General features: G+C 60.6%; 1 protein-coding gene across 1 annotated transcript; it reads left to right on the forward strand.

The window, feature by feature from the left end:
* The first annotated feature begins 1503 nt into the window (after window positions 1-1503).
* Mafa (MAF bZIP transcription factor A) lies at window positions 1504-3853 on the forward strand. The gene has a single exon (XM_047529801.1). It carries the CDS (start codon window positions 1894-1896, stop codon window positions 2974-2976), a length of 1083 nt encoding a protein of 360 aa, XP_047385757.1. The 5' UTR covers window positions 1504-1893; the 3' UTR covers window positions 2977-3853.
* Window positions 3854-17541: the final 13688 nt, after the last annotated feature.

Raw genomic sequence — 17541 nt, forward strand, 5'->3', positions numbered from 1 at the left:
TGGGGACAACCTGCTGCATGCCTGGCAGCCCTGGGCTCCTGTGTGCACCCTTCCCGTCTCTTCTCTGTGCATAGGTGGTTACTTCTGTTTTTTAGTACTTGGAATTAAACCTGGGGTGCCCTACCACTGAGCTTCATCCCCAACCCTTTCTATTTTTGAGATAGGCTCTCCCTAAATGCCCGCCCTCCTGCCTCGGCCTGCTGGAATTACAGGCTGCACCACCCTTCCCTGCAGATAGTCACGTTTAAAATTCAGTTTTTGTTTTGTCTTTGGTGTTTTCTTTTGTTTGTGGTGCTAAGGAACCCAGGATGCTCTACCCTCTATAGGGATGAGCTACATCCCCAGTCCTTTTTGTGTGTGTGTGTGTGTGACAGGGTCTCACTAATTTGCCAAGGAAGTCCTGGAATTTGCCCTCCTCCTGCCTCAGTCTCCCCATTTTCTGGGATTACAGTAAAATTTAGTTTTTTAATTGTCAAAGTCATAAAAACAAATACACCGAATTCAGAAAAGGATTAAAAGACTCTCCCATCATGCTTCACTGGGGCCCCCAGGGTCACAGGACTCCCAAACCCGACGTCACCCTCCTTGTCCCCTAGTTCGCTGGCGCCCTGCGGCTCCGGGACCTGCGGCTTTCTCCTTGCGCTAGGCTGCCTCCCGCAGGTCTCAGGCTCCGTGGCAGCGGCCAGCGGCCGCAACCTGCTTCCCGCCCGGGTCCGTGCATCCGCTCTCACGCAGCAAGACGCTGGCAGCAACTAGGGCGGACGCCTGGCCCTCCATCCCGCACCCAAGTCCCGGCCCCGCGTTGGCCGCGCGCGTCCTTCTCCGACAGCGCCGCGAGCTCAGAGCCCGGCGGGTCCCACGTGCGGTGCGTCCCGCCGCCCGGGGTGCCAGCAACTTTGTTGACTGAATTCCTAACCCGCCCGATCCGCGGTCTAAAAATAGCCGGTGCGCCGAGCTAGCGGACAGAGCGGAGTCATCCAGTGTCAGGATGCCCGGGGATCCCCGCGTTCGGACGCCGCCAGCGGAGCGGGACTTGGCTCCAGGCCTGCGGGGCCGGAGGGGGCTGCTGGGGCTCGCTCGGACAGGTGGCCTAAGGGGGACCGAGGAGCCAAAGGTGTTCCTGAACAGTGTTCCTCTCTACTCCCCGGGACTCTCCCGTCGCAGAGTTGCGGACGCGAGGCTTCGGGAGGTCGCAGGCCGCCTATCATCCTGGCACCCCCTCCGCCCGCACCCCCCACGCCGAACGCGCAGTCCTTCGCGATAGCCGCCAGGGGGCCCTGCCCACTCCTCTAGCCGGCGGCCTATCCCCACCCCTTCCCACAGCTGTTTCCCGCAGGAGATTGACAGCTGGGCTCCAGGTTGCCATGGGGATAAGCAAATGAGAGCGGCGGTGCTGGGGCTCCGATTGGCCCGGGGGCGCGCGCCCCCTCCCGGGGAGGCGGGCCTGGGCGCGCTGCTCTATAAAGGTACGGGAGGCTCAGCGCTCCGCCGAGGGAGGCGGGGCCGGCCAGCAGCGCGGGCGGGGCGCGGGGCGGGGCAGCAGGGCCCGAGGCGTGGCCGCACTGCCACCAGCCCGGCAGGGACAGCAGAGGACGAGGACAAGGAGGAGGAGCAGGTGCCGGGCGGTGCGCCCGCCGCCCGCCGGGAGCGGGCCCCGGGCCGCCCTAGAAGCCCGGCCCGCGACCGTTCCCAGCGCGCCACTCCTGAGTTGGCTGTGCGAAACTTTTCCTTGCGCCATTAGGCGCCCCAGCCCGGAGCCCGCGCCCCGCCCACGCTCACCCCAGCCGGGACCGCAGCCCGTGGGGAGCCAGGCGGGCGAGAGGCCCGCCGCTACTGCCCCCGCCGCCCGTCGGGGCGCGGCCGGGCGCGGCGGCGGGGCTGGGGCTCCGGGCGATGGCCGCGGAGCTGGCGATGGGCGCTGAGCTGCCCAGCAGCCCACTGGCCATCGAGTACGTCAACGACTTCGACCTGATGAAGTTCGAGGTGAAGAAGGAGCCACCTGAGGCCGAGCGCTTCTGCCACCGCCTGCCACCCGGCTCGCTGTCCTCGACGCCGCTCAGCACGCCCTGCTCCTCTGTGCCCTCCTCGCCCAGCTTCTGTGCGCCCAGCCCCGGCACCAGCGGCGGCGGCGGTGCGGGGGGCGGCGGCGGCGCAGCACAGGCCGGGGGTGCCCCGGGGCCTCCAAGCGGGGGCCCAGGCGCCGTCGGGAGCGCCTCTGGAAAGCCGGCGCTGGAGGATCTGTACTGGATGAGTGGCTACCAGCACCACCTCAACCCGGAGGCGCTCAACTTGACGCCCGAGGACGCGGTGGAAGCACTCATTGGCAGTGGCCACCACGCCGGGCACCATGGCGCACACCACCCGGCGGCCGCCGCGGCCTATGAGGCCTTCCGGGGCCAGGGCTTCGCGGGCAGCGGCGGCACGGACGACATGGGCGCGGGCCACCACCACGGCGCGCACCATACTGCCCACCACCACCACGCCGCCCACCACCATCACCACCACCACCACCACAGCAGCACAGGCCACCATAGCGGCGCGGGCCACGGCGGCGGCGGCGCGGGCCACCACGTGCGCCTGGAGGAGCGCTTCTCCGACGACCAGCTGGTGTCCATGTCCGTACGGGAGCTGAACCGGCAGCTCCGTGGCTTCAGCAAGGAGGAGGTCATCCGGCTGAAGCAGAAGCGGCGCACACTAAAGAACCGCGGCTACGCACAGTCGTGCCGCTTCAAGCGGGTGCAGCAGCGGCACATTCTGGAGAGCGAGAAGTGCCAGCTCCAGAGCCAGGTGGAGCAGCTGAAGCTGGAGGTGGGGCGCCTGGCCAAGGAGCGGGACCTGTACAAGGAGAAATACGAGAAGCTGGCGGGCCGGGGCGGCCCCGGGGGCGCGGGCGGAGCCGGTTTCCCGCGGGAGCCCTCGCCGCCGCAGCCCGGCCCCGGCGGGGCCAAGGGTGCACCGCCCGACTTTTTCCTGTGAGCGCTGGACCCGGGCCCGCGCTGCCGCGGGGACAAGTTCGCGCAGGCAGCCGCGGCCGCGGCTCGAACTCAACGGCCGGGGGCGCGCGAGAGAGGCCAGTGCAGCCGGGGACACGGTGGTCCGCCCGCGCCGGGACCAGAGCGCCCCGCCGCGAAGCCCGCCTGCGGGGTGGAGGCTCTCCCGTGGCGCACCTCCTGCGCCCACCCGGCCCCGCGCGTTGCCGCGATCCCTCTGCACGCAGAGAACGGCGATGTCCAAGGAAGCCTGAGCCAGGTCTAAGTTCCTCGCCAGCGTCCACTAGTACACTTGCCGAGCGCCGCTCTCCGTTCCGACCTTCGCCCGCCCGCCCGCGGAGGGGCCGCGCCGCGGTCTCCTCCCGGCGGCCTCTTCCTGCCCCGCGCCTCCGCCGTTTCTGCCGCCCCTTTCCTTGCCCTTTTTTACTCTTCCCCCTTTTTAAACCGGTCTTGTTTTCGAAGCATTTATTTATTTTGCTTGGTGATTAGAAAAGAAAACCCGGAAGAAGCCCCCTCCTTTCCCAGCCGGTGTTCCCTCGCGGTCCGCAAGTCCCCGCATGCGTCGCTCGCTCGCTCGGGGCCGGTTCCCTGCCTGCCCGGCTGCCCGCTTGTCCCCCTCCCCGCCGGCGTTCCCTGGAGGCCGAAGCCGGTCCCGCTGCCCTGCTGTACTCGACGGGGGGAGGGGGGTGGGGGTCCCAGTGCTCAGCCGGGTGGGGGCTGGCCCGGACCCCCGCGCTGCTGTTTCTCTATGCACCAGATCGTATTTATGACTCCTGGGGAAATATATCTTATTTTAACTTTCAAGAGAAGTGAAAGAAAAAAAAAAAAGTAATGCACAGTATTTCTAAAAGAAAGAATTTAAAGAGGAGGGTTAGGCCTGAACCTCCTGGCATGGTCAGATAGAGAAAGTGTTTTATTTTAATCTAAATTGTGTTTCGTTGTTTGTGGAATCTTTTTTTAAAGCTTGTTCGCTTTTTGGACTGTCCCAGAGAGAGGACCGGAGGGCGGCAGCTCTAAGCTGGTGGAAGCCGGGGGCCAGGTAAAGGGACCTGTTTCTCCCAGGCCCACACTCGGGACTCCAACAATCCTGCGCCTCCCACAGCTCCTGCTGGGTCTTCGGACCAGGAGACTCGCCACTCGTTTAAAGTTTTGTTGCGTTATTGGTTTTTGTTGTTGTTGTTGTTTTTCATTTGCTACGAAACTGAGGAAAGAACACACACACAAATAATAAACCCACTCAGATCGGAGTCGCTGGAGCCTGGCTGCTTTGTTTGTGGCTTTCGTTCTTGCCATGTTTCTCCCTGAAAAGAAGGAAAAGGAGGTTCCTGGACTGGCTTTACCTTACTTCTGGGTGATCCCAAACTAACCCAGTTGAAACTGAATGTGCAGAGTGAAGAGGTTGACCTGGCTGCACACCCCAGGAGCGGACTCTAGAGGTTCTGGCCCTGGGTACCCACGAAGACAGGCGAGATTCAGGATGGGAGGCATCCGGGTGCAGAACTATTACGTCCTGGTGGCAAGAACTGTCCCAACTCCCTAGACCTGCTGGTCTCCAGAGCAGCGGCTGGCCTGTCCACTGAAGGACTGAGGCCTTCCCCCACCCATGGGACCTGGGGCAGCTGCAGGGGACTGTCCTTCCCTTCACCATGGGAGGGGAAGGGAACACTGCCAGGGTTCGCACTGTGCAAATTTGGAGGGACTGCTCACCTCTCCTTGGAGGGTCCTGGACACCTCTCCCCAGAGGGCTTTTGCCAGTGGAAGCAGAGGCTCCCTGCGGTGGCCTGAATTTGTTTGACCAGTTCAATCCCAGGTCCAGCCTGGCTCTTTGGGGATCCAGCAAAATCCCAGGCAGGAGGGAGGCAACCCCAGCCTGGGTCTCCGCAGGAGAAAATGCTGAGGGAAGAGAAGGAATCTGGGCCTGCGGGGGGAGGGGGTTTGTTAAAGGGAGTATTTCAGAGGCTATGGTGTGACCGGGACTGCAGGAAGGTCTCCCCTCAGGCCAGAGTGTCTGTCCACAGAAGACATCTCCCCACGGAGGGCAGAGTGGTGGGCGTGCAGCTGGGTGCCACTGGTCTGGTTTTGGTAGTTGGAAGCCCTAGTCAAGAGCAGAGGTCACCTCGGTTTCACCGTCACCATCTGAGGGGCCCTCACACGGACCCTTCCTCCTGGCTGCGCACAGGCATTCTTTTCTAGGGGCGGTGGCAGCGGCTGCGCTCACCTTCCCTGCTTCGGTCTCCCAGAGCCCTTCACTCAGGCCTGTGACCTGATGGTGCCGGGTCACCTCTGAGGTGCCGGGGCTCGGCTGCCAGGCTGCCGGGTGCAGGACACAGCAGCCTGGCAGCTCCGCGGCCAAAGGTTCTCTCTGCAGCCAGAGCCCCAGTCTGCAGCGGCTGATTTGAGTTCCCTTTCCTTTCTTCCCTCTCTCCCTCTTTCTTCCGGTTCCCCCCAAGGACGAGGTGGAGCTGACAGAGGAACTGGACAGCCTGGGCTGGCTCTGTGCGGGCTAGAGGAGTGCTTGCTTTAGCGTTGACGGATCTTTTCTAGAAACCATTTTGGGGCCCCAGCCCCTGTGGGAAGTGCTCTGCCTCCAGTCTTGTCCTGCAGCGGGGAAGTGCCTGGCCTGCGTGCGGTGCCCCACACTCACCTGGCCGTAGTGTCGCACATGCTGGGAACTCCTGTCTGTGTCGGGCTCCTCTGCACAGGACTCCCGGGCAGGCGCTGCCTGTCCCTGTGGGGAGGGACGGCTGCAGCCAGGCCCACTGGGAACCGGGTGGGGAATGGGGAGGCTCAGAGAGCTCTAGGTGTTTTGGCAGGGAGGTTGTGCTGGGCTGACTGGGAGCGGGAAGGCTGGCAGGTGTAGACCCCACCTCGAAGGGCCTGGGGCATCGAGAGCAGGGAGTTTCTTGAAAAGTCACTGCAAAGCAAGTGTGCACACAAGTGCTCGTGTGCGTGTCTGCATGACAGGTGTGTATGCAGGTCTGTGTAGGTGTGTGGGGCACTGGCAGCACGGAGGCACTGGGCCGGAGCCACCCAGACCATTGGTCTGAAAGGGAGCCAGAGGGAACTAGGCCTGAGGCAGGGGGACCATCGTGCAGGGCTGCAGGACAAGCTGGGCTCCTGGAGCCAGTGCCTGTCTGGAGCCAGTGCCACTGGGCCTCACTCACCTGACCTCCTCCTCTGCCTTCCTGGAGGAGGCTCCCTGGGGACCTGCCTTGCTGGCAAGGCTGCCTGGGCCCAGGGTGGTGGGAGCTCTCCCCCAGCTCTTCAGGCCAACTCCCCAGCCCCTCCTGCCTTTTGAAGGCCCAGTAGGATATAAAATGACAGTAAAACCAGCCCAAGTAAACCCAGGGGTGGCCACCGTGCCCTGGCGGAAGGAAGGAGGAGGCTGGGCAGATGCCGGGCAGTGGGGAGCACCTTCTGTCCCAGGGCGACTGGGAGCTGAAGTTCCAGGGCCATACTGCTTCCCACGGGCTGACGGGAGGAAGCATGCGGCCCATGTACTGGGTGGACTTGGGGAAGGTTAGGCCCCCACTCCCACAGGACCACCAGGTTCTCCTGCCCATCTCCTCCTTCCCCTGGAATCCCCAGATGCTGGGCCCAGGGCAGCTTCCAGCCCCAGCTGAGACAAGCCCACCCCAAAGCCCCCAGCCCACTACTCTCTGCTCCACCCCTTCCCTGGACCCTGGCACAACACCCAGTGGGGCTTCTGCTAGGGTCCCGCAGAGACACAACACACACAGCTGCCTGGCCAGACTCCTGACCAGGAGAACCCACAGAACCTCGGGAGACCTGGACCCAGAGATCCCAGGCGGCAGGTAGGCCAATCCTGGCCCCGGCCTCCTGTCCCTGATGCTGGCCTGTCAGCCTGTTCCTGAGGCCCCGCTGCTCCACAGGGGCACTGCGGCTCCCTGGCCTGTGCCCTCCCCCACTGCCTGCCTCCTCTCCTGCCTCTGTGCTCTGCGGCATGTGGCTGCAGAAGCAGCACTCTGCCTCCTATTTACAGCTGGCTCCACGGCTGGGCAGGGCAAGGCCAGGTGTCCTCCCCACCCCCAAGAGGGGAGGCCACTGCAGCACACACAGACCTCAACCCGGCAGACACGCTCACACGTGAGGGCGTACTCAGGTGCTCGAAGACGCGGCCACAGCTGAGCCGTGGCACAGACCCACAGGCGTGTGCCAGCAGACACACACACTGACCCGTGAGTCTTGCGTGTGCTGTTCCCTCGCACCACGTCCTGATCACGTGGGACCACTGCGGGCTGGTCACCCAGTCACAGTGCTACCCTTGGCCAGTCTGCAGTCTGCCCCGCTGCCGCCTCTCTCCCAGCCTGCCCTCGGGCCACCAGAGAGTCCTAATGTCCCTTCCAGATGAGGCCTTACTCCCTGCCGTTGACTGCTGAAGTTAATTGGGCCTCCTAGGGTCCTGCCCCACACGGGGACAAAGGAGGGGTACAAAGGCCAGCCCCCAAGTTGGGCCATCACCCACCAGTCCAATAACTGTGCCTGTGCCCGACTGCTCACTGGGGACCTGGTCAGCCTGGGCAGGAAGCTGTGAAGTGTCCACATGGTAGGCCTCACAGTCTCACCAAGGGATTGCTCCGGGAAGGGTCACTGAGTAGGGTCAGGTGCCTGGGAACCCACACCACCACCCCAGCCCCCCAGGAAGGCAAAGCATCTCCCGTCCTGGCACAGGGCTCCTGACCCAGGGGCCCAGGGACCTGCGCAGGCGAGTGTCAGGAGGAAGCTGGCTTCAACCCCCAGGGCTGAGTCTTCTCACCTGCTAGCTGCTCTGAGAAGCAGGACTGTGGGGGCCTTGAGGCTGGGCATGCAGGTACAAGCTGACTGCTGGACAGGAAAGGGCCACCAGTCCTGCCCATCCCCCTCTCTGCCTGCCACTCTGACTGCAGGACCAGTCCTGCCTCTCCTGTCCCTAGCCCAGCTGCCTGGTCAGCAGTTCCTGAGGCCATGGAGCTGGGCCAGGGCCCAGGGAGGCCCTGCCAGGGTACAGGAAAGAGGCTCTTCCAGATGCAAGCCCAGCCCAGTTCCTGGTCCCCGCGGGACCCACCTCCTCAACCCCTCTGCCCCTGAATCCAGGGAGGGTGGACCAGCAGAAGCTCTGATAGGCTCTGGTGGGGATGGTTCTGTTACTGGAGCGTTGACTAAGCATCTTCTGTGTGTGGAGGGCTCTTCTAGCGGGTGGGGGACATAAACAGGAACGTCAGAGCCTGCCGCTGGAGATGAAGGTCTCATTTTGGTGGAAGGTGGTGGGAGGCATCCAGCAAGATGGCAGGTGCAGGTGGGCTCAGGAGGGGAGGGATCCCAGCTGGTGCTCAGGGCAGGGCCTGGGGGGAGCGAGAACTCAGGTGGGGCAGCCTGGGGAAGACCTTCCCAGGCAGAGGGAGCCGAGGGCCAAGTGAGGGGAGGAGGGGTGAAGCACGGGGCTCTCATGAGAGGGCCCTGGAGGCGGCTGCGGGGCAGGAGCAGGAAGTCGGCTGCTGTCTGGGAGCAGCGAGCACCCCAGAGGCGGTGGCCCAGACTGGAGGGAAGGAGGGCTGGCTGTGGTGCCCGCTGCGGGTGGGTCCTGCAGGAGCCCAGCAGTGTCCACTAGGAGCCACTGAGATGAGGGGTTCCAGCCAGAGCTCAGTCCTTGACAGAGGACCCTCTGGCCCAAGAGGACAGGGAGGGCAAGTCAGGGCCAAAGAAATGGACCTGAGCGTTGGGTGAGGGGGCGGTGGAGCTCTGCAGGCCGGTGGGGAGGCGCGTCCCCGGGGTCGAGTCAGGCAGGGGAGGCCCCGCTCACCCTCCCGCTTCCACCTGCACCTCCAGAGCTGCCGCTCACACGTGCACGCGGGTGGTCTGTGCAGGCGGGAGTGCCAGGCTGATCGGTGTCTGAGGGCGCAGCGCCCACTTAATTCGCAGGGACACCACTCAGCTGCTGAGGGCTCGGGCTGCCACAGCCAATTAGCCTGTGGCCAGGAGGGGCACCCGGTGGGTTATGGGAACTGTGGGGCTCAGGGGGCTGGGTTCCGGGAGCTGCTCAGGACCCGCGGCTCTGACCCAGCCCACGGAAAGGGGAAGGTGGCGGAGCCCGGAGAGCAGCTGGCCAGAGCGGTCTTCGCCTGTCCGGCCCTCCAGCCCCGCCCCCGTGCCCTGCCTCAGAGCCGCCCTCCTGCTGTCCCTCTCAGCCCTGGTACTCCCCAACCCTCGCCTCCACCTCCAGTGCCTTTGCCAAGTGACACTGGATCAGGTGACCTGAGGCCATTTGGAGGCAGTTCAAACCTCCAGTGATTTCTCCCCATCCCTCAGCCACCACCTTCCCAGACAGAACAACGGGACTGACCCCTGCCACCCACCTGTCCTACCCCTCACCGTCGCAGGCAGGCAGGCCCCAAAGGGAGTAGCAGAGGGGTCCGCCCAGACTCCACCCCAGCTTCTCCCTGATACCTCTGGTCTCCTCTCTTCAACCCCAGGGCTGCCCAGGCCCTCAAGCCTGCACTCCAGAAGGGTCTGAACCCCTGGACACCCTGTTTGCTCCCCTAGATGTGTCTTTCCCCAGCTCGACCCCTCAAGTCTCTGCTCTTTTCTGGGGTTCAGGTCAGTAGACACCTGGTGTGCCCCTAGAGCATCCAGTATCCCTGCCTGGCTGGGGCCAACCCCAGGTCCTGTTCTGCCGGCTGGACATGTGCTAAGCCCTGACTGGAGGCAGAGGGAAGAGGTCAGGCAGAAGAGGAAGGCCTGCAGGTGGGAGACGGTGAGGCCACCTCTGCTGTGGGCCAGCAGCCGGCTGGGGTCTCCGGCCCCTCTGCAGCAGCTAGGGAGAGCCTGCTGTGCCTGGGTGGGGGCAGACAGGCCCCCGCGTCTCGGTGAGCGCGACAGGCGTGTGAGCTGTGGCTGGGCTGCCCCAGGAGGAGCAGAGAGGCAGAGCTGGGACAAGGGGTGGGTGCACGGTCGGGTGGCAGCCTGCAGATTCAGAGGGGCAAGTGGCTCACCCCTGGGAAGACTCAGCAGGACGGATAAGGGAGGAGGGGCAGCACACTGGCGGGAATGGGGGGGAGGAGCCCACGCCCTGAGCCAGGAGAGGTCTGCTGGACCCCTAGCCAGGTGCCTTTTCTCTGGAGTGCCTGGGGCAGGGCCGTGTTTGGCCTTGGAGGTGGGTGGGCTGAGGCTGGGCCAGGGGTCTCTGCCCTGCTCCAGCCCCAGTGCCCACCAGACTGGAGAGTCAGGGCCTCTGACTGGGCTGGAATCAGGCTGAGCCCACTCCAGGTCTGTGTTTTGCAAGAGGCAGATCAACCTCTCTGGATCCTCCTCCCATCTATAAAGAGAAATTAAACTGTTCCACCTACTTCCGTCTGCACAGGGCCCCATGTGGACCCGACAAGGGGGTCTTGGCAAATCTTTGCCCCTCGGGAAGGCTTCCTGGAGGAGGAGGGCATGGAGCAGCTGTGTGGAATGGCTCCTGGTTGGAGACAACTGGGCCATGTCTGCAGAGAGCGGGGAGCTTGGCTTCTGGCTGGAGGACACCCAGAGCTGCCTGTCCTGTGTGGCCTGACCAGTCCAGCTCTGCCCAGGGGGCCTACTGCCTCACTCCCCTGGGCATCAGTGAGCTGCTCCCTGCAGTGGCCACTGCTCCGCTCCTTTGGCCTCTCCACCCCCAGTCTGGGCCTGTTCTCCACCCCACCCAGCCTGCACTGCCCACCAGCAGGTAAAGCCCAGCCCTAGCCTGGCCTGCAAGCCTGGGTCCTTCCTGGGGATGGACCCACCCCGACCCCTAGAGTTTGGGGAGCTGAGTTCAGAAACTGGGACCCTGACAAGCAACTTAGGTCTCCTGGAAACCAGGACCCGTGGTCTGCCAGGGCGTTTGTCACGGAAATGGAAACAGACTCACGGGGTGGTCAGGCCGTGGGCAGTTGGGTGCTGCAGAGGCCCAGGGACGACTCCAGAGGGGCGAGGCCCGTTCACACAGCACAGCCTCCGCACAGCTCCCTGCCTGGCTCCCCCCGGTCTCCCCGCTGGACTTCGCATCCTCTGCAGCACCTCGTGGGCCCCAGGCCCCTGCCGGCACTTGGGTCTCCCCTCCATCTGCCTCCCCAGGCTGCGTGCCCACGGCTGGCTCCCTGGACCCTGCCACGGAGCCTGGCCTCAAGGAGATGCTCCATAAGCCTTTGTCAGGAGGAAAGTGGACAGAGCGCCTCACCCCGTGTGTAGGTACGATCACACGGATGTGTCACCACAGCCAGGGATGGAAGTGGCGCTCCACGGGGGCAAGGAGCCAAAGCATTCTGTTGTCACGTGTGACTACGCAGGGCAAACAAGAAAGGAAACGGACAGGAGGACTGAGGACCACTGACCCTGCAGAGGCATTCCCGGCTCCAGGCGGCGGCCAGAGGCGACCTTCTGGCCACAGCCAGGGCTGGCCTGCTGTCCCCTCTGCACCTTTCTGGCATCTCCAGTCCCCACTTCCAGGCCCCCGAGTTGGTCCCCTTTGCCTCCTCTGCCCCTCCCCAGCACTGACATCCAAGTTCCCCCTGCTGCCACCGGGCTGGCCCCAGGCGGGGCCTGCCGCACCCACGGGAGCTCTGCAGGATGCAGTGACCCTTCCCACGGGCCTGCTCTCTGCTCCCTGCTCGCCAGGAGTCCCCCAGGCCTCCGGGGCGGCTGAGCCCTTGCGGGTGTGGCTGCATTTGGCCCTTCTGCAGCCTTTTGGAATGTTGTTCTGTTAATGTGCTGCAGCCGCATCTGCTTTTATTTTTTCAAAGTGACACACACACACTCTGTTTTTTAAAACTCAAATGTCATAAAAGACTTAAAACATAACCTAGCCAGACATGTTGCCCGTAATCCCAGCAACTCGGAAGGCTGAGGCAGGAGGATCGAGAAAAGTTCAAGGTCAGCCTCGGCAACTTAGTGAGACCCTTAGCAACTGAATGAGACCTTTCTCAATTATAAAAACATAAACAGGTGTGGGGGGCTGGGGTTGTGGCTCAGTGGTGGAGCACTTTCCTAGCATGTGTGAGGCACTGCGCTGAATTCAGCACCACATATACGTAAGTAAATAAATAAATAATAAAATCCATCCACAACTAAAAATATATATTTTAAAGGTCTGGGGATGTGGCTCACTGGTAAAACGCCCCTAGGTTCAATCCATGGTACCAAAAAAACCCCAAATGAAACCTGGCAGTCTCTTGCCCTCGCCTCCAGATCTCCACCCAGCAGGACAGTGGCTTTAGACTTGTGCCGTCTGAGTATTTATGTACAATCAAAGAAGAGACTTATATTACTATTTCTTGACTTACTGATTTTAGACATGTGTACTGATTTAGAGATGGATAAATATTTCAAGACCTCACTCTACTACACATACCCTTTCCCCCTCCCCATATTCTTTCAACATTTTTAGTTAAGATATATCCCAAGTTTACTTTATTATGATTATATCAATATTGTTCTTGCCTGTACAAAGTTACATACTGTAATTAAATGTTCTTTCCCGAGAAGCTTCTCTGTTTTTCCTGGAGTTAATGATTGCCTCCTGGTTTTCCTTCATTAGGTTTTCTGGGGATCTGTCACAGATTCTTCCCAAGTGCTTGCATCATTCTAGAAATCTCTCTGGACTTAGTTTCCACAGACACTTGCATCAGGTGATCTATCAAATCCACTTTCTCTGGACGTTTTGGCAGGAGCCAGTCCACCAGGTTGCTTTCCGCCTCACTGGCGGGGCCACGCCTTCTCCTAGGCGGCCCTGTGGGGCACAGCCTCCCCGGCTTCCTGAGGACGGAGCACAGGCGCAGGTCTGAGAGTTAGTCTGGTGGTGTTGGTCACTTCCTCTCGCTGGACTGGCGGTTCTGCTGGGTGGAATTTGCTGTTGGGAATCATTCCCCGCAGGGTCTTTAGATGCCTGTCCTTGAGCTTCTGCATGGCTACTGGCTTTATCCTTACTGCTGGTCTGTGGCATGGGACCATTGTTTTCCTCTCTGGAGGGTTTTGTGGGACACCCCTCGGCGTGAGTGACCTCAGACCCCGTGCTGTCCTGCCAGGTCTTCCCTGGTCAGCTTGCTGTGGCGGCCTTCCTGCCCGCGCACGTCCTGCTGCCTCACGTGCTGCTCAGTGTTACTGCCGGACTTTCCTGCCCTCTCTTTCTGACTTCTTTGGAAATGGGTCCTCCTGGGTCAATCTGTATTTTTCTGACTCCTCTTCCCGGTTTTCCATCTCTATTTGGTGTTCTATCTTCTGATCTTGCTAGTGAGTACATTTTCTCACTGAGCTGTCTCTTGTTCCTGATTGCGATCTCTCCCTCTCTGGTTCTGTCTCTGCCTCTCCTTTCTGTCTCTGTGTATCTCTCTCATCTCTGCCTCTCTCCCTCTCTCTGCCCCTCTCTGTATCCTGCTCCCTTCATTTTTGCCACTGAGACCTGTGTGACCTGTGGGCCAGCCAGTGTGTCCCGAATCCGGGCCAGTCAGTCCTTACTGACTTTGGCAGGGGTCCTGTGGCCTTGCTGCGACTCAGCTCTTGGGCATGTCCTGAGGACTAAGTAAGCTGGCCCTGTCCCAGTGTCCACAGCACTGGCTCGGCAGGGCTGGCTGAGGTGCTGTCCTCCACTGCTCCCCATGTGGTGGGCACCTCTGCACCTGCCTGCCAGTGCTCAGCTTCCTGGGTGGGTCACGGGTGAGACACCGCATTCCACCTCCCCAGCCCAGAGCATGTGTCCTTCGGGCCAGCTTCCCCACAGGGCGCTGGGTCGCAGGCAGTGGCCTTGTCCCTCTCGTGACCAGGAGGGCTCCCCGGAGGCTCCTCACCTCCTGCAGCCACAGGGGCTGGGGGCCCTTCTCCAGGAGGAGGGCTGTGCTGCACCTTGTGGGGACTGTCACCTGATCCTATTCCCAGCCAGCCCTCAGGTGAGCCTGGCCCCGATTGTTTCCCCAGGGTCCCCTGTGGCTGGGACAGGACCAGGAGGACCCGGAGGTCAGGAGGAATCTGGTGGCTCTGACCACAGATGGCCAGCCAGGCCCCCAGCGGAGCCTTGGAGCTACTCCCAGGCCCTTGGTCCTCTGTCTCTCTGCTCTCCGAGATGGGACACTGACCACCAGGCCCCACGCCCTTTCCCTCCCTGTGGGCAGTGGCTCCCTGGTCTCTTCCATTTCTGTGGATTCAGTGGTGTCGGGAGACTTTGTGGCCTGTGCTCATTGACCATGCCCAGCAAGTGCCCAGGTTCCAGGGACTTGCAGGCCCTCTGGGTCCTCCAGGAGCCCAGGCCAGGGCTTTCCCTACAGCCTAGAGGTTGCGGAGGGCTGAGGAAGGGAGAGCGGGACTTCCTGGGGTGGTGGAGAGGAGGGTGCGGCAGGGTCACCACCTGCCTCTTCTGCTGTGGCCAGGATCTCCCTGGCTCCAGGCAGTGGCAGGGTAGGTCAACCAACGGGAGCTGCCCCTGCCTCCGCATCCCTTGTCCCCATTAAGGGGACAATGGGAGAATAAGCACTTTTCTTTCTTCATTTCCCCCGCTGTCTGCTAATATCACACTGATGGTAATTTCTCTTTAATGGGCTATTTGCAGTAATTATGATACACTGAGTGAGTAATTGCATCTGACTCTGAGCACCCGCCACGGGCAAGGGAGGGGCATGGCCCTTTGCCCTCCTGGCCTGGGTAGCTCTGCCCTCTGCCTACCCCTAGCCCCCAGCCCAGGGCCCTTGACTTTGCAGAAGCTGCAGGGCTACCAGTTTCCCTGACCTAATGGCGGCTCCTCCAGAGCAGGAGAGGGGCTGTATAGTCCGGGACAGGCAAGCTCTTCCTTCCCCTGGGGGACACTCCAGGATCTCATCTGAGTCTGCTTTGGTCACCAAAGTTCCCCAAAGGGCTCTGAGGCCCTGTCACAATGGCTCCAGGGCCTGCTGGGCCCTGGTTGGCCTGGTTTGTTGAGGCATGTCCCTGCTTTGGCCTGTCTGCATGGCACCTGCATACCTGTTAAATGGACAGGGCATAAATGCAGAAAGGCAGTTGATTAGGCAGGGGCTTCAGGCACAGCAGCATTGTGCAGGGTGAAGGCAGGAAGGACCTTCTCCCTGGGCCTCCTTTGTCAGGAGCTGTGCCACATGCACGCCAGTCCCTACTCTTCCCCTCCCTGCCTCTTCTTCCCACCCCAGGTCTGACCTCTCTCTTTGCACCCCAAGCTGGTCCCTCCTGGCACATCACCAGCAAGCCAGCTGAGGTTGGGCCCTCCCATGTGCCTGGACACACCAGGCCTGGCAGAGGTGGGAGGTCACCCAGAGCCCTGCTCTGGGTTCCCTGGCCAGAGGGTAAGGTCTGGCCAGGTCTCTAGACACCCCAGAACCCACTGGCCTGGACTCCCCCAGGTCCCTGAACATCCTCCCACGTCTCTGAGGGCTGTTAAACCCACAAACCCACCCTGATTTTGCCAGACAAGGAGAGTGGCTTTGACAGTCCCCGACTGTGTTCTGGAAAGAGGCTACCAGAGGATGTGAGGATGCCCCAGGTAGGACCCTGAAGGGCAGAGTGTGTCACACCATCTTCAACCCCAGCTGCATGATCCTCTATCACCTCCACCACCCCTGCCACCCACCTCCATCACCATCACCATCACCATCACCAACTCCATCACTATCACCACCATCACCACCACCGCCATCATCATCACTACCACCATCAGCACCAGCACCACCACCACCTCCATCACCATCACCATCACCACCACCATCATCACCATCATCACCACCACCATCATCACCACCTCCATCACCACCACCATCACCACCACTGTCACCACCACCATCATCACCACCACCTCCATCACCATCACCATCACCACCACCATCATCACCACCACCTCCATCACCACCATCACCACCACCACCTCCATCACCACCATCAGCACCAGCACCACCACCACCTCCATCACCATCACCACCATCATCATCACTATTACCATCAGCACCAGCACCACCTCCATCACGGTCAACACCACCATCACCACCACCACCATCATCACCACCACCTCTATCACCACCATCAGCACCAGCACCAGCACCACCTCCATCACTGTCACCACCACCATCATCACCACCACCATCAGCACCACCACCATCACTACATTAATCTGAAGTCCTCCTTAGCTGCACCACATCGTGTCAGAGGTCAGCATGGGAATGCATGCAGGAGGGAGATATCACCCAGTGCGACAGGAAGTCAGACAGCAGGGAGGGGCTGATCTTGCTCTTTAGAGCAACCTTCTCTAAAGAACAGATCAGGGTCCCCTGGGAAATGCCTTAATCCCTTAATGAATCATGGTATTGTTTTCAATCTCTTATCACCCTTTTATAATATTCAAGGAGTCTTCTAATTTATTTTGAGGTTTATATTTCAATACTTGCACTAATATCACACATTTCATGAATATGTGGATTACTATCATATAAAAAGCCACGGAGACTGCAAGCGTTAAAATTGCATGGTTCCACTGGGTACCATACAACTTTAATGGTGCATGTTTGTGGTGCATGTTTGTGATCCCAGCAACTCGGGAGGCTGAGGCAGGAGGATTGGAAATTTAAGGCCAGCCTTGGCAACTTAACCGGGCCCTAAGCAACTTAGTGAAACTTGTCTCAAAATAAAATATAAAAGGGCTGGAAATGTAACTCAGCAGTAAAGTGCTGCTGGGTTCAATCCCTGGCACAAAAAAAAAAAAAAAAAAAGGAAAAAATAAACATTGTATGGCTCCCAGACTCCTAGAGAGACTTCCGGCATTACATTTCTAGCAGCTCCATGGACCCACATACTAGCAGAATTGGTGAAGACAGTTTGAAACAAAACAAAAGAAGCATTTAAAGTCTGGAGGGTAGGGAATGCAGCTCAGTGATAGAGTGCTTGCCTTGCAGGCTTGAGGCCACAGATTGACTCCTCAGCACAACACAAATAAATAAATAAATAAAAATAAGTAAAAATCGCTGGAAGTCATTCCAAGGACTTAGATCCAATGAAGAAATATTTAATGAAGAAAACCTACTACGATGCATTAAGAACTTTGAAATTCAGTGGCATTTAAATTCAACCTGTGTCCTTCCTTCCTGTGCCGACTCGGGTGGAACTGTCGCTTGACCGGTGCCCCCAAGGACACTGGGCTCCCCACCTGCCAGTGCCCACCTTCACCCCTTCAGTGCTGGCACCTCCAGCAGCCTTGGCCCCCACTAGATCCCCTCCCAAAGCCCAGCACGTCGACATCACCACTGCACGGGGACCAGGCTCTAGCACGTGGACCTGGGGGACACACGGACAGAATCCCAGCCTCCCACTCACCTGGCAGCCGCTGCCTGCTGCCACGGGGCCCCTCAGCACCGGCTCCCAGTCAGGCCCTGCTAGTTTGTGATCTGATAATTAAGAAGTAAAGCCAGGTGTGGCGGCCACACCTGCAATCCCAGTGTCTCTGGAGGCTGAGGCAGGAGAATCTCGAGTTCAAAGCCAGCCTCAGCAACAATGAGGTGCTAAGCAACTCAGTGAGACCCTGACTCTAAATAAAACAGAAAATAGCGTAGAGGGTGTG

The sequence above is a fragment of the Sciurus carolinensis genome, chromosome 1, assembly GCF_902686445.1.
Source record: "Sciurus carolinensis chromosome 1, mSciCar1.2, whole genome shotgun sequence".
Lineage (NCBI taxonomy): Eukaryota > Metazoa > Chordata > Mammalia > Rodentia > Sciuridae > Sciurus > Sciurus carolinensis.